Here is a 25,728-nt window from a genome sequence, read left to right as displayed (position 1 = left end):
CAACATTCAATAAACATTTGGGAACTGAGGACACTAATTGTTGAAACTTTGTAGGTGGAATTCTTTCCCATTCTTGCTTGATGTACAGCTTCAGCTGTTCAACAGTCCGGGGTCTCCGTTGTCGTGTTTTACGCTTCATAATGCGCCACACATTTTCAATGGGAGACAGGTCTGGACTGCAGGCAGGCCAGTCGAGTCCCCACACTCTTTTACTACGACACCACGCTATTGTAACACGTGCAGAATGTGGTTTGGAATTGTTTTGCTGAAATAAGCAGGGGCGTCCATGAAAAAGACGTTGCTTGGATGGCAGCATATGTTTCTCCAAAACCTGCATGTACCTTTCAGCATTAATGGTGCCTTCACAGATGTGTAAGTTACCCATGCCATTGGCATATCAGAGCGGGGACAGGGCCCTGTATAATCGAGCTAGAAACCAGCTTACTAAAGAAATTAACATTGCAAAAAGAAACTATGCAGCAAAGTTGGAAAAACAGTTTAGCGCAAACGACTCTAAATCAGTCTGGCATGCATTCCAATCGCTGACTAATTACAAGCGACGATCCCCCCAAGCTGAGAACAATAGCACACTAGCCAACGACTTGAATACCTTCTACTGCAGATTTGAAAAGGACAGTTTCACACCACACACCCACCCGGCCGCACCCGCGACCACAATCACACCTCTGACTTCTGCGTTAACCATTCATGAACAGGATGTGAGACGCATCTTCAAACAACAAAAGATTAACAAAGCGGCAGGCCCGGACCATGTGTCCCCATCCTGCCTCAAAGTCTGCGCGGACCAGCTCGCTCCAATCTTCACTCAGATCTTCAATAGATCTCTGGAACTGTGCGAAGTTCCATCCTGTTTCAAACGCTCCACCATCATTCCAGTCCCCAAGAAACCTGCAATCTCTGGTCTGAATGACTACAGGCCTGTCGCTTTGACATCTGTGGTCATGAAGTGCTTTGAACGTCTCGTGCTGGACCACCTCAAGAGTGTCACAGGTCCCCTGCTGGACCCCCTGCAGTTTGCCTACCAAGCGAACAGGTCTGCGGATGATGGAGTCAACATGGGACTGCACTTCATCCTAGAACACCTCGACAGTGCAGGGACCTACGCGAGGATCCTGTTCGTGGACTTCAGCTCAGCGTTCAACACTATCATCCCTGAACTCCTTTCATCCAAGCTTCTCCAGCTCAGCGTCTCACCTGCCATCTGCCAGTGGATTTACAGCTTTCTGACGGGCAGGACACAGCAGGTGAGGCTGGGGGAGACCATCTCATCCACACGCAGCATCAGCACTGGGGCGCCCCAAGGTTGTGTCCTCTCTCCGCTGCTCTTCTCTCTCTACACGAACGACTGCACCTCAGCGAACCCGACTGTCAAACTCCTGAAGTTTGCAGATGACACCACTGTCATCGGCCTCATCAAGTACGGTGACGAGTCTGCATATCGACAGGAAGTGGAGCGGCTGGAGCTGTGGTGCGGCCGACACAACCTGGAGCTGAACACGCTCAAGACTGTAGAGATGATCGTGGACTTCAGGAGGCATCCTTCGCCACAGCTGCCCCTCACGTTGTCCAGCCGCCTTGTGTCAACCGTCGAGACCTTCAAGTTCCTGGGAATTACAATCTCTCAGGACCTGAAGTGGGCGACTAACATCAACTCCGTCCTCAAAAAGGCCCAGCAGAGGATGTACTTCCTGCGGCTTCTGAGAAAGCACGACCTGCCACCGGAGCTGCTGAGACAGTTCTACACAGCGGTCATCGAATCAGTCCTGTGTTCTTCCATCACAGTCTGGTTCGGTGCTGCTACAAAAAAGGACAAACTCCGACTGCAACGGACAATCAAAACTGCTGAAAGGATTGTCGGTACCCCCCTACCCACCATTGAGGACTTGCACGCTGCCAGAACTAAGACAAGGGCGTGCAAAATCCTCTCGGACCCTCCGCACCCAGGTCACCAGCTCTTCCAGCTCCTTCCCTCAGGTAGGCGCTACCGATCAATGCAAACTAGAACTAGTAGACATTCCAACAGCTTCTTCCCTCTTGCGATCAACTTCTTAAACACCTGACCTACAATTCCATTACAACATGCTGGCAATTTTTTGACTTCGTTGTCACATTTCTGTGGGGCCAATTATGTATTACTCGTGCACTCACTGTAGTTGTCTCGCCATGCTGCATATTTGCATATACTGGCCACTCTTGCCAGAGTAGCATCTGCTCCATTGCACACTGTTTGAGGAGTATCTGTAACATTTGCACAACCAACATTGTCCCAGATTATCGCACTACTCGTCACTTTAAACCGCATACACTCCTTGAAGTCTCAGCGCCCCTTGCACAATGGTCATTGCACCGGTCTATTGCAATATTAGTCATTCGAACTGCTAGAGGACTGAATCTTTTTGCACAATTGTTTTTTGTCAATGTCTTTGTCTCCAAAGTGTTCTGTAAATTGACTGTCTGTTGTACTAGAGCGGCTCCAACTACCGGAGACAAATTCCTTGTGTGTTTTGGACATACTTGGCAAATAAAGATGATTCTGATTCTGATTCTGACTAACACAGCCCCATACCATCACAGATGCTGGCTTTTCAACTTTGCGTCCAACACGACGTCCATAATTTCCAAAAACAATTTGAAATGTGGACTCATCGGACCACAGAACACTTTTCCACTTTGCATCAGTCCATCTTAGATGAGCTTGGGCCCAGCGAAGCCGGCGGTGTTTCTGGGTGTTGTTGATAAATGGCTTTTGCTTTGTATAGTAGAGTTTCAAGTTGCACTTACGGATGTAGCGTCGAACTGTATTTACTGACATTGGTTTTCTGAAGTGTTCCTGAGCCCATGTGGTGATATCCTGTACCCGTTGATGTCGGTTTTTGATGCAGTGCTGCCTGAGGGATCGAAGGTCACAGGCATTCAATGTTGGTTTTTGGCCTTGTCGCTTACATGCAGTGATTTCTCCAGATTCTCTGAATTTGTTTGATTATATTATGGACCGTAGATGATGAAATCCCTAAATTATTTGCAATTGTACGTTGAGGAACATTGTCCTTAAACTCTTCGACTATTTTTTCACGCACTTGTTCACAAAGAGGTTAACCTCGCCCCATCGTAGCTTGTGAATGACTAAGCAATTCAGGGAAGCTCCTTTTATCCCCAATCATGGCACCCACCTGTTCCCAATTAGCCTGTTCACCTGTGGGATGTTCCAAACAGGTGTTTGATGAGCATTCCTCAACTTTCTCAGTCTTTTTTGCCACCTGTCCCAGCTTTTTTGGAACGTGTTGCAGCCATAAAATTCAAAGTTAATAATTACTTGCTAAAAACAATACAGTTTATCAGTTTGAACATTACATATCTTGTCTTTGTACTGTATTCAATTAAATATAGGTTAAACATGATTTGCAAATCATTGTATTCTGTTTTTATTTATGTTTAACACAACGTCCTAACTTCATTGAAATTGGGGTTGTAAAACAAAGGCTGAAAATTGGTCTACACTTATGACATGCACCGTCACTGAATCAAGTGTCTTGGTTATTGACTTGCCTCATGTTCCCAAGCACTGTAGTTTGTTAATGATAAATATCTATTGCCTGACCATAAATAGCATAGTATGCAAAAGTATGTTAAGTTCTGGTTCTCATGAACAAAAAAGTAGCTATTGGCAGCAAAATCAAAGTAACTGTAATCTGATTACTCTAATATAAAAAGTAACGTGTTAGATTACTTATGAAAATACCAGACCACATTTTGGGACGCATTACCGGCATCACTGGTTATACCATAGGCAGTTCCTCAAAACAAGGAGGAGATTCTTTCCGAGAATGCTTCCATCCATTCTTTCAGAGGCAATGGCAAGACTGTGAGGAATACTGCTGTTGAATAGTTTTGATGTAAAGATGTTTTTTGCTATGCTTTAAAATACCCTCCCTCTCTCTCTCTCCTGTTCCTGCACTGTTCTCACACAGATACACTCGCATATGTGGTCTTTGGGTTTGTTGACATGGCAAGGAGATCGCTATTTGATGCGTTTATCAGTACTATCAAATAAATTACATATTCATGATAGATGTGTCGGAAATGATGTTTTTTAGTGCTTTTAATGCTGCCCCTTCCATACACAGAGACAGATGTGCATGCGTGACCACTGGTCCTCCTGCTGATGCCTTCCTCATTCCAGGCACCACTTTATTAGTTTACAGTAGGCAATATAGTGGCCTGTCTAGTTTACGACTCTTTGAAATAATGGTTGTATTGTTTAACCTTATCAGAATCAGAATCATCTTTATTTGCCAAGTATGTACAAAAAAAACACACAAGGAATTTGTCTCCGGTAGTTCGAGCCGCTCTAGTACGACAACAGACAGTTACTTGACAGAGAACACTTTTGTGACATAAAGACAAAAAGAAAAAAACAGTCACTCAGCAATAAAGGGTTGCTAGTTGTCTGGTAATGCCGGTACATTTTTTTGTTTTTGTTTGTTTTTTGACAATTGTGCAAAAGATGCAGAGTTTTGATTTAAACAACCCACTTACTTCCTCCCTTTGCTGCCAGAAACAGTCACGTTTGGAATCTGGTTTGAAAGCCTCATTGATGTACAGTTTTATGACTCTCTGTTGTTTAACATTTGTTGGTTTTAACAAACCTGACACCCACTCCTACTTGAGTGTTCCACTACCCCTCAATACCTAAGTACCAATAGTTTCTGCTAAAAGCTGATAGACTCCTCCCACTGAGCCTCCCTCTGACTCTCTCCAGACATCTGCCCGGGCATTTTCTTGGGGGTAGGGCGACCTCGCGTGAGCCCTCCCCCTGATGTTTTTATTGCTTCGTAACCCTTTAAAGTACCAGTTATATTGTTTTTATAACCTCTTGAAGTGCCAGGTGGCCGCTCACGCCCCTTTGAAGTGACAGTTTTATTGTTTCATAACCCTTTGAAATGGCAATTTTATTGTTTAATAACCCTTTGAAGTGGCAGTTTTATTGTTTGACCTTCAGAAGTGCCAGTTTTATTGTTTCATGACCCTTTGAAGTAGCAGTTTTATTGTTTAATAACCCTTTGACGTGCCAGGTGGCAGCTCGTGAACCCTTTGAAGTACCAGTTTTATTGTTTATAACCCTTTGAAGTACCGGTTTTATTGTTTTATGACCGGTAGAGGAAGCCATAATGACGTAACGTGACTTTCTGTGAACTCTGTCTGACCACGCTTGAGCCCTGTCTGACCTCAAGAGGTCTCCTCCCCAAGGCACTACCCATCAAAACAAGGTCATAAATCATATGATGTCACGCGATGAAATCAAACCCCCTAAAGGTCAAAGCCATAAACCTGTCAAAACATGACCGGTAATGAGTTTAATGAAAGGAGCCCTTCCTTACTCTCTCACTTGCTTATGGACCAATGAAAAATGTCCCCTTGGATTACAATAATTAATCTTATGCTGAAAACTGCTTTTACCATCACAAACACCTTTAAGACTAGGCCAAATGGTGCCTTTCAACAGGTTCAGGACTGGTTTCGACAGGACCAACTGGAAGGTGTTTGAACATGTTCATGTTCAGGATGGGCACATGCTTGTACATCAAATTGCTTTGCACTCGGGCCACGTTAAATAAAAGAAAACATGGCTTTTATGCTGTTCTTGGCATCCCCCAAATGATCAGAATGATCAATTTATTTTATGTACATACGTAATGTTTGTTTGCCTCTTCCACTGACAAAGCAAAAAAACTGCTTTTAAATACAGGATACAAGCTGTCCAAAACCATGGAGCCGACAAGCCGGGCTGCGGTCCTCCACACTATCACTTATCAAGTGGCCAAACTTTACACATACAAATGGCTCGCTAGTTGAAGTCACATAGACATGAAGAAAATGGTGGCCATGTTACATGTGATTTGTTAAGATTGCGGTATTTTGTTGAGATCCCAAATAGAGGGTGCAAAATTGCATTTTTAGTCACTCTTAACACAAGAGAGGAGGTAATGTCATGGCTTGGGCTTGCATGGCTGGAACGGGCTCACTAGTCTTTATTGATGATGTAACTCATGATGGGAGCAGCAGAATGAATTCTGAAGTCTATAAAACCATTTTGTCTGGCAATTTACAGAAAAATGCATCCAAGCTAATCAGGAGAAGCTTCATCATGCAACAAGACAATGACCCAAAATACACTGCCAACATAACAAAGGACTTCATCAGGGGGGAAATGTGGAAGGTCTTAGACTGCCCAAGTCAATCACCGGACCTTAACCCAATTGAGCATGCATTTTACCTCCTGAAGAGGAGACTGAAGGGAGAAACCCCCAGAAACAAACAAGAACTGTAAGAGTCTGCAGTAAAGGCCTGAAAAAGCATTTAAAATGAACAATGCAAAAGTCTGGTGAAGTCAGTGGGTTGCAGGCTTGATGCAGTTATTGCAAGTAAGGATTATGCCACCAAATATTAAATGGCCGTGCTGCCTTTATACATGCGCAAAATAAATTGAGAGCATGTTACATGTAATTTATCTGCTTTAAGTTAATTTAATAATGTCTGTTCCAATACTTTTGCTCACTTGAAAAGTGGGTGGCTGCAATCAAATCAAAACCAACATTTTTGTCAACTGTGGCTGTGGGGGCCTGATCAGAAATGTTTGATTATTTTCAATAATAGTTATATTTTTGTGTACAACAATTTCATTTAGGTGGGCTTCAGCCCCCCAAAATAGACCTAGCGACACCACTGATATAAAGTAAAACATTAACCTGAAAGCTTGAGTTACAAACATATTTTTTTTCGATCAAGTAGATGTCAGTAATGAGCAACATCAGCCTCATTTGGTTAAGCTGTCCTGAATTAATAGGTGTGATGGAAATGCAAACCTCAGGAAACTTTTGCTACCAGGAACTCAAAGTTCCTGGGCTGGCAGGTGGAAAAGCCCCTATCCTGTCGCAGTTTTTGGATTGGAATGTTTGAATGACTGACAGAGAGACTGATTGATTGAAATAAGTACTGTTACTTACCAATTTACGCTGACACCAAGTGCAGACACCACATAGAGCTATCAGCCAAAGGACACATACTAGGAATGCCAAAGAAACCAGGAATACACTGAGAGACACTGAGCCTAAGTGAGAGGGACAGGGAAAGGGGGACAAACAAAGAGGAGAACATTAGTTGAGGTTTCAATTAAAACATCCTTGTTTTGTGTTCCAACTGGATTGGGAAAGTAACAGAAGTGTTACAGAAGTCTATCAGAACTTATTTTAGGAATCCATTATTGCAACTGGGAGCAAAGCCTTATATGATGCTGTGGCCGGGTTTTCTTTCTTCTTTCTTTCTTTCTACATTCATCATCATCCGATAGTTGTTATCAGCGAGACTGAAAAGTGTAAAAAGCAAGAGAAATGTTTCGTGCTCGTGCTCTGTGTATAAAAATAGAGTATGTGCACATGTCAGGAAGAGATCATATTAAGGGTCACAAGCCATGCAATTACTCGCTTCCGTTTTCTCTCGCAGCTATGCTGTAAATCCTTCAGCAACTTGCTTGCTGCCTTGATAGATGGCAACTTATCTTCTCTATCTCTTTCAATTAGAAACACTCAACGCTGCAAACAGTGAGCTCACAAGTGCCACATTTTTTCCACCTGCAAAATTAATCAAACCACTCGATCACTCTTTTTATCCCCTCCAAATCACAAACACTCATGAATGTTTTAAGCCAAACAGAGACTGTAGATTACGGAGACCATTTTTAGTTCAATTAAAGCACACTCTCCACTGTCTTTTCTCACACTCTTTTCATTTCCATCCATCAATTGCTTTAAATATGCTTTATATGTACAATACATTCAATCTCACATTTTGTCAGGGCTGCTGCCTCAGCACCCTGAACTCCTCCTTCTTTGGGAGTGTATGTGTGTGTGTCTGTGTGTTCATGGTTGTGTCTATGGTGCAGGAGCTCCAACTCGTCTCTCCGAGTTGGAGCCGGGACCAACTGCAACCCATCTACATCAAGGTCCCGAACGCCACCTCATCGCCAGATCGTCTTGACTGATCGTACTGTCAGTCGCATCTAGCTCGCAAAACTATTCACACTTAGTTCTAAGAAATACTGATCAGCTTTTCCCCTCTTGTCACCCAGAGACTCCACGCCTGCCCCCTCGCCTGCACACCTGCCTGCCTGCGGAGTTCTCCCATGCCTGCTTCCTTGCCCGCACTCCCTTCAAGCCTGCAACCTCGCCTGCACATCTGCCTGCCCGTGGATCGCCTTGTCTGGCCGAAATGGACCACCAGAAGTTCCTGCTCCCCCTACCTGAGCGCCGTTTCGCCCTATTTGCCTGTTGCTGTCATGTGTGTGCATGTGTGTGTGTTCCGGGTTTTGTCTTCCCCCCTGTTTCACACACACCTGCTCCTGTGAGCATCTTCACCACCTGTGCCTCGTTCACCCTAATTACCCCTTGTATTTAACCTCGTGTCTCATTCCCTCTCGTTGCCAGTTCGTTGTACCTTGTCGTCGCGTTCCAGCATTCCTTGTTTCCACGTCACAGACTCACAGTAAGACTTGACCCTGTTCCGATTATCGACCTTGCCTCTTTGCCTCATGTTTTTGGATACTGTTGCCTTTCTTGGATTGCCTGCCTGTGTACCGACCTATGCCCGTCTATTAAACCTCTCTTTTTGGAAACTGTTCATTTGTTTTGGAGTCGTGCATTTTTGGGTCCTATCCTCTGTTCCGTTCATGACAGAAATAAAAAGCCCTATAAGTTTACTTGCTTTGCTCGTCTCTGCTGTTGGGTCCTCTCCCACGTCCCGAACAGTAACAGTACGATCTTGCCAACAGAATGCACACCACAGAGATGAATCCCCGTAATCAACAAACAACTGCACAACCCGTACTAATTGGACAACATGATCAAGCTCTCCACTTACTCATGGGGAAAGTCAAGGAAATCTCCCAAGCTATTGCCTCCTTGCAAAGCCAGTTTACTGCTTTAGAAACATCAAGTCAGTATCTACATGCTCCTGCTCCCATTTCACCATCACAAACTTTCATTGAACCTTTTGTGCCCACTCTCACACCGAATGAGGGAGACCTTGGATCATTTCGCCACACACATATTTCGCTGGACACAGAGGGAGAGGGGGGTCAGCTGTGTGTGCAACCTATTCTGGCTTCACTGAGGAGAGGCGTAAGATCTTTGACCACCGGGTACGTGGGAAGGAGGCGGCCAAGCCCTCAATGTCTCTTCGCCAGGGCTCGCGCAGCATGGCGGATTATCCGTGGAGTTTTGTACGCTCGCTGTTGAGAGTAGATTCAATGACCGAGCACTCCAGGAGGTATTCATCCGCGCATTCAATGAGTTCCTTAAAGACGAGTTAGCCTCCCGTGACGAATCCGCCAATTTTTATCAACTTGTTAACCTTGCAATAAGAATCAACTGCCGTCTCAGAGAACAGAGAGAGTTATGAGAAGCGGCCAGCCATGTCGTCTCGTTACGTTTCTCCCCCTCACACAAACCAATCACCTGTACGGTTGACACAGCCCCCACCTCTCACTGACGCTGTGGAACCCATGCAAGTGGGAAAGACCAAGCTCACACCTGAGGAAAGGGCACGGAGATATAACGCTAAGCTTTGTATGTACTGTGGCCAGGGTGATCATTTTATCTGCACTTGTCCAGCACGACCATTAAAAGGGTGGGCTCATCAATAGGGGGGGGAACTATTGTTGCCCCATACGAGTAGTTCTTCCACACATCGGCTTCAGCTGCCAACCACGCTGTCTTGGAAGGAGTGGTTCCAAGACCAATCCGCTCTGGTTGACAGCGGGGCGGATGACAATTTTATTGATAGGGACCTGGTGAGACAAATGGTAATAGGGGCTTGTCCATTGGCCAAACCGTTGAAGACCACTGCACTTAACGGACAGTTACTATCCCACGTGAACCAACAGACCCTACCCGTATCCCTCCTTCTCTACGGTCATCACCACAAGGCAATTATCCATCCATCCATCCATTTTCTGAGCCGCTTCTCCTCACTAGGGTCGCGGGCGTGCTGGAGCCTATCCCAGCTGTCATCAGGCAGGAGGCGGGGTGCACCCTGAACTGGTTGCCAGCCAATCGCATGGCACATAGAAACAAACAACCATTCGCACTCACAGTCATGCCTACGGGCAATTTAGAGTCTCCAATTAATGCATGTTTTTGGGATGTGGGAGGAAACCGGAGTGCCCGGAGAAAACCCACGCAGGCACGGGGAGAACATGCAAACTCCACACAGGCCGGGCCGGGGATTGAACCCCGGTCCTCAGAACTGTGAGGCTGACGCTCTAACCAGTCGTCCATCGTGCCGCACAAGGCAATTAATTTCTTTATTTTTGATCCCTGGTACTTGGTTTGCCCTGGTTTAAGTTAGACAACCCGGACAGTGATTGGACACACCCTAGACTAACCATCTGGAGCCCATTTATAATACTAATACTAATTGTCTAAAATCTGCTCTCGTACCTGCCAGTCGTGCTGAAGAACTGGACAAGCCCGACCTTACCTCGGTTCCAGAGTGCTGCCATGACCTGGGTCAAGTTTTCAGCAAGGGCCAAGCGAAGGCCCTGCCCCCTCACCGTCCATATGATTGCGCCATCGAGCCTGGAGCCACACTCCCTAGTGGTTGACTTTATAACATCTCGTGACCAGAGAGGGAGGCTACTGAGAGGTACATCTCTGAATCGCTGTCTGAAGGTATTATTCGACCATCTTCCACCCCAGTGGGTGCTGGGTTCTTTTTTCTGGGAAAGAAGGACTCAACCTTGAGACCATGCATTGACTACAGGGGGCTTAATAACATCACTATTAAAGACAATACCCCATTTCATTGTTAGACTCAGCGTTCCCTCCTCTCCATAGGGCTAGCATATTTTTCAAGCTCGAACTGTGAAACACTAACCACCTTGTACGCATTCGAGAGGGAGATGAATGGAAAACTGCTTTCAATACTCCGCTAGGTCACTATGAATATCTCGTAATGGCGTTTGGATTGACCAACGCTCCCACAGTCTTTCAGAGACTCCTGAATGATGTCCTTTGGAACGTGATTAACAAGTTTGTTTTCGTATACCTTGATGACATTCTGGTTTTCTCGCAGACCCCCTCCAAACATGAACATCACCTGCGACTGGTGCTCCAGAGGCTTTTGTATAACAGACACTTTTATAACAAACAATTGCAGCGGTTTTCTGGATTCGCGAACTTTTATCGGAGGTTAATCAAAGGCTATAGTCACATCTCTGCCCCTCTCACTGCCCTTACCTCGCCCTCCATTCCCTTTCACTGATCGGAGGGTGCTGACTCTGCCTTCAGCCTCTCAAGAATCACTTCACTTCTGCGCCAGTTCTTGCCCACCCCGACCCATCTCGCCAGTTTATTGTGGAGGTGGACGCCTCTGAGTTGGGTGCAGGTGCCGTGTCGTCCCAACGGCAACCAGAGGGTGGCAAGATTCACCCACGTGCCTTCTTCTCCCACAGACTCGCCCCTGCAGAACGCAATTAGAGCATTTGTAACCGGGGGCTTTTGCCGGTGAAACTAGCTCTGGAGGAATGGCGCCACGTTCTAGAGTGAGCACAGCAAACATTTGTGGTCTGGACTGACCACAAGAACTTGGAATATCTGAAGTCTGCAAGGACACTGATCGCAAGGCAAGCTAGGTGGAGGTAACTTCACCGTGTCTTATATCCCAGGATCAAGAAATGTCAAACCAGATGCCCTGTCCCACCAGTTCTCTGTCTGCAAGACCAAGGAAGTGCCTGACCCCATCCTTCCTCCCACTTAATTTGTGGCTGGGGTTGAGTGGGAGATTGAATCCCTGGTCCCTCAAGGTGAGCAGGGAGACCCCAGAGAGGGGCCTCAGAACGACCTATCTGTCCCCTAGTCTGTTTTCTCCCAGGTCTTGGAGTGGGCTCACAATTCCCGTCTAACTTGCCACCCAGGAACAACAGAACGCTGGCAGTTTTGCATCAGCGCTTCTGGTGGCCGACCATGGAGAGGGACACTCGGTCATTTGTTACTGCATGCACTGTATGTGCCTGAAGCAAGAGCTCAACTATGCCCAGCTCGGGACTCCTCCACCAGTTGCCGATTCCCAGCCGCCCATGGTCCCATATCACCCTGGATTTTGTTACTGGTCTTCCCCCATCAAGAGGCAACACAGTCATTCTTACAGTGGTGGACCAATTCTCAAAAGCATCCCATTTCATCGCACTCCCAAAGCTCCCATCCGCAAAGGAGACCGCCAACCTATTGGTCCAACATGTTTTCCGCTAGCATGGCATTCCATCCAACATTGTTTCTGACAGGGGCCCCCAGTTCACCTCACAGGTCTGGAGAGCATTTTGTGCAGCACTGGGCATTGGAGTGAGTCTCTCCTCTGGTTTCCATCCCCAGACAAATGGTCAATGTGAGCGCACTAATCAGCAGCTAGAGACAGCCCTCCGTTGCATGACTCAGTCCAACCCTGCATCGTGGATCACCCATCTCGGGTGGATTGAGTACGCCCATAACTCCCTGCCAAGCGCCTTCTTAGGATACCAACCTCCGCTGTTTCCATCTCAAGAGAACAAGATTGCAGTCCCCTCCGTGCAGAACCACATGCGGCGGTGTTCAAAGCTCTGGAGACGAGCCCGCTGCGCTCTGATCCGCGCTGGCGCAAGGTCTTGGGTACAAGCCAACCGTCGCCGCACCCCTGCGCCTGCTTACACTGTTGGCCAAAGAGTGTGGTTGTGTGCATTGACTTTGCCGCTTAAGGTGGACTCAAGAAAATTGTCACCCGATTTATTGGCCCTTACGAGATTGCGGCCTTGCTGAACCCATGTGCTGTACGCCTTAAGCTCCTGGCCACACTTTTCCTGTCTCCCAAATTAAACCTGTCTCTTTGAGCCCTGATTGACCCCACGGCAGACATCAATGTTATGTCCCTCACCGTGTTCAATCAACTTCTGACATTGCTACAAGCTAGTGGCCGCGACCTTCAACTGCAACGTTGCACACTAGCTATCCGTTCATTTTCAGTGACGAACACCGAGCTAAACACGATTACTATGCTCCACTGGACAATTGGCCCCATGACGTTAGTGCATCCGGTCTATGTGTCTCCAATTGAAACCGTCCCCCTGCCCATTGGCCAAGACCTGCTCTGCAGCTTCGAGGCACTAATTGATGACAGAAATCTTCAGCTGTGGGCACAGGTGGAACAGGCGTTACCACCACCAACTCGGGAACTGTCCTCAGACCGGTGCCTGGTATTGGACCACTCGGAGGACGGCGACCTGTCCACTCCTTCAAGTGACGACATCCCCATTGACGACACCGCCGGGTCCCCTGTAGCCACCTCGCCACCGCTGAACCGACTTAGAGAACTTGACACGTTTCTCTGCCATCTTGTCCAACCGCCGGACGAAGAGCGCTACGGCCCCAGTGTTGCTGGTGGGATTAATTTGCATGACTGCCCGACAGACGACGTCATCCTTGCCTTGTGGGCTGAAAAATCGGCACTGTCTCAGGCACTGTTTGACACCCTACAACAGGGGTGTCAAACTCAAATTCACGGTGGGCCAAAATTAAAAATTGGGACAACGTCGCGGGCCAAACTCAATATTTAATGAAAATTCACTGCGATGTGCATGTTTCCCTTTTCTCCTGAAATGTCGCGTTAAAGTTTATCATATGACAACAAACTTAAATTTTGCTTAAACACTGAATCTGGAATAAACAAACTTTAATATTATAAACACGAGAAATCTAATTTGCGATAAAAGACATCAGTGGTATTTGTTTGTTGTTTTGTATTTAATCAGATAACATGAATTTTTCTGTCTCTCCATCTTCTATTTATTTATCTCCAACTACCTTTCTTTTTGATGTAAATCTTTTTTAAAGGCCAACAACAAAACATCCATCCATCCATTTTCTGAGCCGCTTATGCTCACAAGGGTCGCGGGAGTGCTGGAGCCTATCCCAACTATCTTTGGGCAGGGGGCAGGGTACACCCTGAACTGGTTGCCAGCCAATCGCAGGGCACAGAAAAACAAACAACCATCCGCACACACATTCACACCTAGGGGAAATTTAGAGACTTCAATTAACCTACTATGCATGTTTTTGGGATGTGGGAGGAAACTGGAGTGCCCGGAGAAAACCCTTTTTCTTCTTCTTCCTTTCCACCAAATCCACCTGTTCCCCGTGCGGACCGGGACGGCCGAACACCCGGAAGCTTGACCTGCCTGCCTCAATCGTGTTCAAGACACTTAAGTCCAACATTGCAGTCTACTAAAAGTACAGATTAGTGCATATTTGGGGTTAAATTAATGAGAACAGGAATCCCCAGCTATATGCATTCACCACACGCTCATTCTACCAATCTCACATCACAAGTCAGTTTCCTTTCCCAATGTTCGTCTGTACTTTGTTTGTTTTGTGTTTTTCTGTATTGTTTCCCTGTAGATTCCCATGTTAGATTATTAAATCTTCCATAAAATTGACTACCTGCATTGTTGTGTGTGTTTGGTTTGTGTGTTTCGAGGAAAGAAACCTCTGGCCGTCTAGAACTCTTATCAAAATTTCATAAAGTGTAGCAACCTCAGATTACAAGACAGATAAAAGGTTTCTCGTCACTTTTCCTAAATTCTATCCACATAAAAAGTGACGTGGTGCCCCCTTTCTAGACAAACTAGCTTGATTTATAATGCTGTAATTTAAAATTGTGATAAACCGGAAGTAACACAGGCGTCGCTTCCAGTTCATTCTTTTCTCCTAAATTACATTTTTATTTGACCCGTATATGCTGCACCACGTTTGGGCAGACAGTGCCAGACAAATACTACAATACATGAAAGCTGTTGTTTTTGTTCGTCTAATGTAAACAAGAGTAGCGCGCCGTTGCATTCACGGTAACAACGACCTTCCCAAAATGGCCGCCACGTAGGCATGACAATCAGCCAGGCAGGCTTATCTAGTTTTAATACCTATGCCCAGGAAGCCCAATAGAAGACATTGTGTGAAGTCATGTGACTTTCTTGTGTCGTTTACTTGGTAAACTAGACTTAAACGTCACTCGCGCTTAAATTGGAAACAGCGCCCAATGCGGAAGTCGAAGTCGTGGTCTCTCGCAAGAAATAGTTGATAAAGCAATAATTGATAAATAAAAGTAGCCAGCGGCATTTAGAGCATTGTAACGGAGTAAATGTACTGTTACTTCTTAGCAGTAGAAGCAGGACAAGTGTTTTTTCTGGTCTCGTCAACTCTTGTGACTTATCTAGCGATGGCGAACCCCCCAGGAAAAACTAATCGGATCTATACGATTCACGTAAAGGGCCTATTTTGAGCTCAAAACGGCATATTTTGCTGAAAGGCAACTGATTTGCATGCATGCCTAATACATTAACATCTGTAAACTAATTAGATAATTGTAGGCAGGTTTCCTAATTAATACAAGATGTACTAGCGGATGAACTCTTGTCACCGATGTTACGTGTGCTTCGCGGTTCCACTGGGACCATAACCAGGGCCGGACCCGCAGCACCTCAACACAAAAATACAAAAGACCAGTGCAACAAATACGACACTGGCTGATCTGATGAGCAAAAATGTTGCTTAAACGTAAGAGTAGCACTAGAGGATGTCCACTCCAGAGGTGGGAAGAGTAGCCAAATATTGTACTCAAGTAAGTGTACTCTTACTTGACAATAATGTGACCCAAGTAAAAGCAAAAAGTAGTCCTCCAAAAAATTACTTAAGCGTAAAATGTACACAGTGAAATAATTACTCATGTCCTGAGTAAATAGTGAATAACTTCTTACTTTTTTTAACCACAGAATGAACATCAATTTAAAAAATTACAAAATAAAATGGGAATGTGCAAATTCTGATGTTTCTGTGTGTGTGTGCAATTTACTGAACGGTGTTTTCTCAAGTTACAAGTGAGCTGAAATATCCACGTTAGTTCAGAGAGTGTCAGACAAATACTACAATACATGAAAGCTGTTGTTTTTGTCTAAATTTAAACGAGTCGCGCGCCTTTGCTTTCATAGTGACGAAAACCTTCCCAACATGGCCGCCACGCAGGCACGATGATCAGCGGGGCTGGCTTATCAACTGTTAATACCTATGCCCGGGAAGCCCAATAGAAGACGTTGTGTGAGGTCATGTGACTTTCTTGTGTCGTTTGATTGGTGAAATAGAGTTGAACGTCACTAGCGCTTAAATGGAATTGGCGCAAACAGCGGCAAATGCGGAAGTCGAAGTCTCGTGTACGAAGTACAGTGTTCCCTCATTTTTCGCGGTTAATGGGGACCAGAACCCCCCGCGAAAGGTGAACAACCGCGAAATAGGATTTCCCCTCCCCTAGGAATTTCTGTGGATGTGTATGTGGGTACCAGAATGTTTAAAATATGTAAACAGTATTTATACTTTACATATTTGAGACAAAGATTACAACAGTACACGTATTTACTTAAATCTTTAATTATAAAACCTTATACAGTAATTAACATTCATCAATATTGCCTTCTGAGAGAGGCGAAGAGGCTTGCGTTGGTGGCGGAGGAGAGGCTCTCACTTGACTTGTAGAGGCTTTAGGTTCACTCGGAGACTCTTCCGCTGGAGGCGCTGATGGTGTAGCTGGGGTTTTACCTTGGAGAAAAACATGGTGATGGGTAGTTGTTGTCTTTGTTTTTTCTTTTGCTTCAAAATTCCCCTGTACAAGGACATAACCCCGTCTCTTATTACATGGAGTTACCACACGTTTCGCTTCCTTATTGAAGCAGTTTTGCGGATGTTTGCTTCCTCTTTCTTGATGTACTGTAGATTCATTCACGCCATAATGGCGTGTCCCAGATGCATAACTTCTGCCCTCTTTGATCATATCTAAAAGTTTCACTTTTTCGCTGCTGGTCATCATCTTCTTCTTCCTCTTGGGCACCCCAGAGGAAGCTTTCGCAGGGGCACAGCGCTTAGACGGCATTGTAAGGGCTTAACTAATCAAAAAAAGTTATCGCTTGAACAAAAAAAGTTATCACGAACACAACACTAAGATACAGTATGCGAGACAGTCAACAGCGTGGACGAGACTGGCGAGACACAACAAGGGAAGATGCTGGGTGAGGCTGTGATGATGCACAGCCAATCAGCTCACGGGATAAATCCAACTCCATTGAGAGTTGGAGATCACGGCTTGATGAAGCCAACAGAACCACATCATCTGCAAAAAGCAGAGATGCAATACTGAGGCCACCAAACCAGACACCCTCTATGCCTCAGCTGCGCCGAGAGATTCTGTCCATAAAAGTTATAAACAGAATCGGTGACAAAGGACAGCCTTGGCGGAGTCCAACCCTCACTGAAAAGGAATCCGACTTACTGCCGGCAATGCGAACCACTCTGACACCGGTCGTACAACCCATATTAGTGGGTTTGATACCCCATACTCCCAAAGCACCCCCCACAGGACTCCCCGAGGGACACGGTCGAACGCCTTCTTCAAGTCCACAAAACACATGTAGACTGGTTGGGTGAACTCCCATGCACCCTCGAGGACCCTACTGAGGGTGTAGAGTTGGTCCACTGTTCCACGGCCAGGTAGAAAACCACACTGCTTCTTCTGAATCTGAGATTCAACTTCCCGACGGACCCTCCTCTCCAGCACCCCTGAATAGACCAGAGAGGCTGAGGAAGCTGATCCCCCTGTAGTTGGAACACACCCTCTGGTCCCACTTCTTAAAAAGGGGGACCACTACCCCAGTCTGACAAATCAGAGGCCCTGCCCCCGATGTCCACACGATGTTGCAGAGGCGCGTCAACCAAGACAGCCCCACAACATCCAGAGCCTTTAGGAACTCCGGGCGGATCTCATCCACCCCCAGGGCCTTGCCACCGAGGAGTTTTTTAACCACCTCGGTGACGTCAGCCCCAGGGATAGGAGAGCCCGCCTCAGAGATTCCAGACTCTGCTTCCTCATGGGAAGGCCTCCCTTCACCTTTGGGCGTGGGGAGGGGTCCTGACTGTTGTTTGTGTGTATGCATCAAACAGCAGTTCAGAGTACCCACCCTTTTTGGAGTCCTTGGAGGGGGTGCTGGAGAGCGCTCCCGTTGGGGACTCCATCGTTCTGCTGTGGGAATTCAATGCTCAGGTGGGCAATGACAGTGAGACCTGGAAGGGCGTGATTGGGAGGAACGCCCCCCCCCCCCCGATCACAACCCAAGTGGTGTTCTGTTATTGGACTTCTGTGCTCAACTTTGTGGGAACAGTTTGGACCTGGCCCCTTCCTCTTCCAACATCTCTGTGCACCAGTGCACAAAGCAAGGTCCATAAAGTCATGGATGACAGAGATTTGTGTGGATGAACTTGATTGCCCTGCACAGAGTCCTGCCCTCAACCCAACAGAACACCTTTGGGATGAATTAGAGTGGAGATTCAGAGCCACGCCTTCTTGTCCAATATCAGTGTGTGACCTCACAAATGTGCTTCTAGAAGAATGGTCAAAAATTCCCTACACACACTCCTAAACCCTGTGGAAAGCCTTTTCAGAAGAATTAACACTATTCTAGTGGTAAAGGGTTGACCATAAAGGGTCATATTAAACCCTCTTGATTATTACACTCTGATCGCCAGTCAATCGCAGGGCACAGATAGAGAAACAACCATTCGCACTCACGTTCACGCCTAAGGACAATAAAGAGTCTTCAGTCAACCTTCCATGCATGTTTCTGGAATGTGGGATGAAACCACAGTACCCAGAGAAAATGGCAGATAGAAAATAATCAGCATGCCATGGCTGTGCAATTTTCACTGTGGATTAATTGCAGATGAGACACCTACTGTGTTGTGTTTGGTATCATACTGAGTCCCTCCTGTGTGTGTAAACATGAGACTTGCAGTTCAATTGCAATAACTAAAATGCTTTCATTCACCCTCAATGTGTTTTTGAGCCAATACTGGTGATAAGTCACCAAAGATCATTTAGGTAATAGTCTGTGAATGCAATCCAATGATATTGCCATTTAAGCAGAAGTGCTGCAGATTGTTTTCTTCCCCCTCTGTGTTCTCTCATTGTTATTCTTGTCAACCCATCTTCCCTCTTGGAGTCTGTTGTCGCAACAATATTTTCATTTGTGGCAATGCCATGATTTATGACACAAATTAACTACTAATTTGAAAATAATATTCTTGTCTGGCTCTGCCGTGACCAACGACATACTTGTCCCATTTGTTTAAAATTTTGCAGAAACTCACATCTCCATTTCATTTTCAACACCGCTTATCCTGGTTAGGGTCGCTGGAGCCTATCCCAGCTGAGTTCGGGCGAAAGGCGGACTACACCCTGACCTGGTCGCTAGTCAGTCACAGGGCACATATAGACACTGACAACCATTCACACTCACATTCACACCGTCACTGAGTGGGAACTGAACCCACGGTGCCTGGACCAAAGTCAGGCGAGTGTACCACTACACTATCAGTGACGACATTCACATCTCATCTCAGATAACCCTCAAGCACTACTGAGTCTGCACCGGAGCAGTCCACGACATGGAGTCATCGGGGAAAACAAAAGGCGGCGGAATATGCTTCTATATCAACGAAAAATGGTGTACGGACGTCACAGAGCTCAGCACACACTGCAGCCTGGATTTAGAGTCGCTATTTTTGAACTGTAAGCCATTCTACTCGCCTCGTGAGTTCGCATCATTCATACTCGCTGGTGTTTACATTCCGCCTCAAGCTAACACGAACGTCGCACTGCTAACGCTCGCTGAACAATTAAACAAAATCAGAATGAGAATCAGAATCAGAATCATCTTTATTTGCCAAGTATGTCCAAAAAACACACAACAAATTTGTCTCCGGTAATTGGAGCCGCTCTAGTACGACAACAGACAGTCAATTGACAGAGAACACTTTTGAGAAATAAAGACATTGAGAAAAACAGTCACTGAGCAATAAAGGCTTGCTAGTTATCTGGTAATGCCGGTACTTTTTTTTTTTTGACAATTGTGCAAAAACATGCAGAGTCCTCTAGCACTTAGAGCAGTTCAAAAGACTAATATTGCAATAGTCCGGTGCAATGACCATTGTGCAAAGGGCGGCGAGACTTCAAGCGAGTAGTGCGATAATCTGGGACAATGTTGATTGTGCAAATGTTGCAGATACTCCTCAATCAGTGTGCAAATGGAGCAGATGCTACTCTGGCATGAGTGGCCAGTATTGGTCAACAACAGATATGCAAATAGTGCAGTGTGGCGAGACTACTACAGTGAGTGCACGATTAAACGAGCAAACTGACTGAGGAGTATCTGCAACATTTTCACAATCAACATTGTCCCAGATTATCGCACTACTCGTCACTTTAAACTGCATACACTCCTTGAAGTCTCGGCGTCCTTTGCACAATGGTCATTGCACCGGACTCTTGCTATATTAGTCATTCAAACTGCTCTAAGTGGTAGAGGACTCTACATCTTTTTGCACAATAGCCAAAAAATAATAATAATTGTACCGGCATTACCAGATAACTAAGCAACCCTTTATTGCTCAGTGACTGGTTTTCTCAATGTCTTCATGTCTCAACAGTGTTCTCCGTCAACTGACTGTCTGTTGTCGTACAAGAGCGGCTCCAACTACCGGAGACAAATTCCTTGTGTGTTTTTTGGACATACCTGGCAAAATAAAGATGATTCTGATTCGGATTCTGGAGTGCAAATGAGAAAATTGAAAGCACGTGGGCTGTGATATTTCCCTGTCTAAGTAAGCATTGTAATGATGGGCTAAAAATACAAATAGAATAGCTGCATAATCTTTGCCAGAAATGCACTTATAAATATTAATGTTTTGACTTAAATCTAGTAACTTTGCTCGTGAACTCAGCATGGAGCTGAAAAAGGTGAGTGCCCAGCAGGCTCAGCTTCCATCCTTGCGTCTCTGTCAAATTATGCCACAGTGTCCTTCCTTATTTCTAACCATACCTTTCCTCACTCTGCGTCTCCTTTCCTTCCACCTGCTGCGTTCATGAGCTTGTGCTGAGTTCACTCAGCCCCCTGTTGGAGTCTAGTGCAACTCATAGAATATGCACACTCAATCATATGCGACCTGTAGAGGAGCATCTCTTGCTATATAGGTTAGTATAACGTGGAGGAGGTCAAGCACTATGGGAGGTGACCTGCATGTGGCTCAAGTCACTAGCACTAGCCAGGACTGCTAAGGAGAAGGCATTTTAAGGATTACAGGCATCCTACTAGAATTCACTGTACTGTTGTACATACTGGATATACAGTAGTTAATCCATTGCTTTTCTTTGTAATTAGTGGATCAAAGAATCCTGCTGTAAGGGAGGTAGTGACAGGCTTGTTTGGAAGGGCCACATTGAGATTCTAAGCCTCTTTTGATTGTCAATTGTTTTCAATTGGGTTTTCTCCGGGTACCCCAGTTTCCTCACACATTGCAAAAACATGCCCGTAGGTGTGAATGTGAGTCTGAATGGTTGTTTTTGTTTATATGTGCCCTGCGATTGGCTGGCGACCAATTCAGGTTGTACCCCACCTCTCGCCCAGAGTTAGCCGAGATAGGCGCCAGCATGAGGTAGGTACGAAAAATGGATGGATGGATTGGCCTTTAACCTTCAAAAAGTGTTATATTTATATTTAGGAACAGAGTGACAAACCACTCACAAAATTATCCACCAGTTCCTTGTCAACTACTCTCCTACATCTGATGCTCTATGTTAAGCCTAAATTTGCACAAAACACTGAATTTTGCAGAACTGAAATGAATTGTTAACCTTTTGCACTGAAGCATATATCCCTTTCAACCACCAGATGCCTTAACAGGATCAGAGTCAGCTGGGATAGGCAAGCAGTACAGAAGATGAAAGAATGACAGAATATAATTTCATTTCATTTGATTTCATAGCATGCTCACAGAGCATATACAGTAAATTGCGGAAGACTATGATGGTTCAACAAGGCACCAGTCACATTCAAAAGGTTCCATATATGCAAATTTGTTACTGAGAACAACAACCCAGCTTACTCAAATCACTACTGACAAGATTAAAAATTGTACAAAGTACCATATTAACTGGAGCTTCTACTGTATGTCCAAGTGAAAGCCAAAAGACAAAAACTCTGCAGCATACTGCCATTTGATTATGCCACATGAAGCGCTGCAAACCGTGGGTGGTTTTGTTATAGTCTCATAAAATAATATACTTGAGTGACAGGTGTGTTTTTCAATCTGCAAGCGGTGCAGTAAGACGTTTTTCTGTGAGGTCTGTGATCTGTTACTTGTAATGAGGAGGATCTAGAGGTTGACTCCGTGTGACAAGGCAGGCTTCGGGTGAACAGACTTCTGAAAGATCATGATGACTCACACACATATGTTGAGGAGCAGGAAAGAAGAAAACCTTCCTAGGGCAAGGTTTAAAACTTGGATGAAGTGGCACAGAGCTGTCATCCATCCATCCATCCATCCATTTTCTGAGCCGCTTCTCCTCACTAGGGTCGCGGGTGTACTCGAGCCTATCCCAGCTATCATCGAGCAGGAGGCGGGGTACACCCTGAACTGGTTGCCAGCCAATCGCAGGGCACATACAAACAAATAACCATTCGCACTCACATTCACACCTACGGGCAATTTAGAGTTGTCAATTAACCTACCATGCATGTTTTTGGGATGTGGGAGGAAACCGAAGTGCCCGGAGAAAACAGGGAGAACATGCGAACTCCACACAGGCAGGGACCTGATTGAACCCCGGACCTCAGAACTTTGAGGCAGACGCTCTAACCAGTCGGTCACCGTGCCGCCCAGAGCTGTCATATTTTTTATTTAAATTTTTTTTTAATTTATTTTTTTTTTTTTTTGGGTGGGCGGGTTAAACACCAAATATGGAGTGGGTAATCTCAAACCAACATTGGTTCCAAAAGTAAACACAAAAGGTAAATGTAGGCTGTGGCATCTGTGACTTTGGACAGGTGGATTAACTCCATGTGCTAAAACGTGCTCAGTCGTGCTCGTGAAAGGTCAAGTGGAGATGCTCCTTTTGAGCAACTTTATAGTGAGATTGTTTTGCCAATTGCTGTTGCTCTGAGCACATTTTTACCCTCAAGTAAGTTTGAAAAAAGATGTTTTATGTTTTGTTAGTGTTACAAATGATAAATTACAGAGTTTCTTGTTGGGGGCAGCACTAGTGGTTTGCATGGCTGCCTCACAATTTGGAGGATTCAGGGAATCTCAGCTCAGGTTGTCCTGTGTGAAGTTTGCATGTTCGCCCTGTGGTTGCGTGGTTTTTATCTGGGCATTTTGGCTTCCCACATTCTAAAAACATGTATGCAATTTTAATTGGAGACTCTTATTTGTTGGTAAGTGTTGGATCTATCTCACCCAACACCTATAAAAAATAGACACACAGGAATGAAGACGCTGGTTTCTTTTGCTCATGAGGAGGACGTATGGGAGATTGCTCAGCTCCAGTCTGCCATCACGCTCTAAACAATCTCTCCTGTCCCTCCTGTATTTATTTGAAATAGGGAGGTATCTAAGTTACAAGACATAACGTACTAAGGTACAAGACATAACATACTAAGTTACAAGACACAACACACTAAGGGGAGGGTTTCAAGGTGAAGACATGAGACCAACACCGGCCACGTCCTTGGTCAAGGCGACCTTCCCTCTGATGATTCCTGCTGAGTCATCTTCTTGAAGGCGAGTCATCTTCCTTTCTCTCACGGTCAGCAAGCAACCATCAAAATGGTCCATAATACTATTGCAAGCTAAGCAAATAAACAGTAAGTTAACTGAGATAGGCTATATACAATATGTTAAATGGATATTTAGTGTTCTCAGGTATTGTAGATATTGAACATCTAAGAACAATGCCAGATCATCTAAAATACTGAGCAGGAACCGAAAGCGAAGACCGTGTACAGCTAAAATATTATTTTATTTTATTTTCTCACGCACTTGTTCACAAGGAGGTGAACCTCCCATCTTTGCTTGTGAATGACTGAGCAATTCAGGGAAGCTCCTTTTATACCCAATCATGGCACCCACCTGTTCCCAATTAGCCTGTTCACCTGTGGGATGTTCCAAACAGATGTTTGATGAGCATTCCTCAACTTTCTCAGTCTTTTTTGCCAAGTCCAAGCTTTTTTGGATCGTGTTGCAGCCATAAAATTCAAAGTTAATGTTTATTTGCTAAAAACAATAAAGGTTATCAGTTTGTACATTAAATATCTTCTCTTTCTAGTGTATTGAATTAAATAAAGGTTGAACATGATTTGCAAATCATTTTATTGTGTTTTTATTTATGTTCAACACAACGTCACAACTTCATTGGAATTGGGGTTTGTATTTTCTTGCAGTCTGGATGCCCTGTGGGACTATGCTGCTTTTCACGCATTAATCTTGGTACTATAACATACATCTGTGGGTTTTGGGGGAGGAGACACAAGAAGCAAATGGAGATATGGTTATGTGTTTGGTGTGCTGTGTTGGAGTACACCACAGTCAGGGCCACATTTAATAAGATCCCAAATAGTGAGTTCTAAATTGTATCTTCGCTCACTCTAACGGATTGTGTGCTTTGTTTCCAAAGGGTGTAAAAAGGGCCTTCAAACTAAACAATGGACATGAGAGACAGGAGTTAATAATGAAAATCTTCCCAGCAAACTACATCAGCACAATGATCTCTGTTTCTTTTTCCTCTTCGTAGGGAGTTAGAGTATCAGAATGTTCTTCAAAGAAGCAGCAAGTTCTCCTGGGATGGCCAAACGTTTTGTATCCACAAGGCCACTTTATTATGGAATTGTAGGCGAGGAGGATTGCACCCCATTTTGACGTTGCCGTGGTGATGGTTTTGCACACAAAACATCCGGAAGCCAGCAACCACATGAAAGCCATTCTTTGTTACATTTACTGTAACTCGCACTGAGTGAATGACAATTGGATGTACAGGTACACTATATTGCCAAAAGTATTTGCTCATCTGCTTTGACTGACATATGAGTTTAAGTGACATCCCATTCTAAGGCCATATGGGTTAATATGATGTTGGTCTACCATTTGCAGCAATAACAGCTTCAACTCTTGTGGGAAGGCTGTCAACAACGTTTAGGAATGAGTTTATGGGAATTTTTGCCCATTCTTCTAGGAGCATATTTGTGAAGTCACACACTGATTGGACGAGAAAGCTTGGCTCACTGTCCACTCGCAATCAACCCAAAGGTGTTCTATCGGCTTGAGGGCAGGACTGTACAGGCCAGTTAAGTTCATCCATACCAAATTCTCTCATCCATGTCTTTATTGACCTTGCTTTGTGCACTGGGGGACCAACATGTTGGAACAGAAAGGGGTAATCACCAAACTGCTTGACTGTCCAAAATCTCTTGGTATGCGGAAGCATTGAGAGTTCCTTTCATTGGAGCTCAGGGGCTAAAATTTTGGACATTTACAACTTTGTGGGAACAGTTTGGAGATGGCCCCTTTCTGTTCCAATATGACTGTGCATCAGTGCACTAATCAAGGTTCATAAAGACATGGATGAGAGAGTTTGATGTGGATAAACTTGACTGGCCTGCAAAATCCTGACCTCAACCCTATAGAACACTTTTGGATGAATTAGAGCGGAGACTGAGAGCCAGGCCTTCTTGTCCAACAAGAGTGTGTAACCTCCTTCTGGATA

At 45.1% G+C, this 25,728-nt stretch overlaps 1 protein-coding gene across 3 annotated transcripts in view; it reads right to left on the bottom strand.

Annotated features, from left to right (window-relative positions):
• syt7b (synaptotagmin VIIb) overlaps positions 1-25,728 on the bottom strand; it is a 156,945-nt gene that overhangs the window by 78,257 nt on the left and 52,960 nt on the right. For 2 of the 3 annotated variants that reach the window (XM_061759415.1, XM_061759424.1), the window contains exon 2: positions 7,026-7,129. The exons of the other annotated variant lie outside the window; for it this stretch is intronic. In XM_061759415.1, the coding sequence (XP_061615399.1) occupies positions 7,026-7,129 (104 nt within the window). The remainder of the gene's footprint in view (positions 1-7,025; positions 7,130-25,728) is intronic. 3 annotated transcript variants of the gene reach the window in all.

The sequence above is a fragment of the Phyllopteryx taeniolatus genome, chromosome 2 (assembly GCF_024500385.1).
Source record: "Phyllopteryx taeniolatus isolate TA_2022b chromosome 2, UOR_Ptae_1.2, whole genome shotgun sequence".
Classification (NCBI taxonomy): Eukaryota; Metazoa; Chordata; class Actinopteri; order Syngnathiformes; family Syngnathidae; genus Phyllopteryx; species Phyllopteryx taeniolatus.
This window is presented reverse-complemented; position numbering and strand designations above follow the sequence as displayed.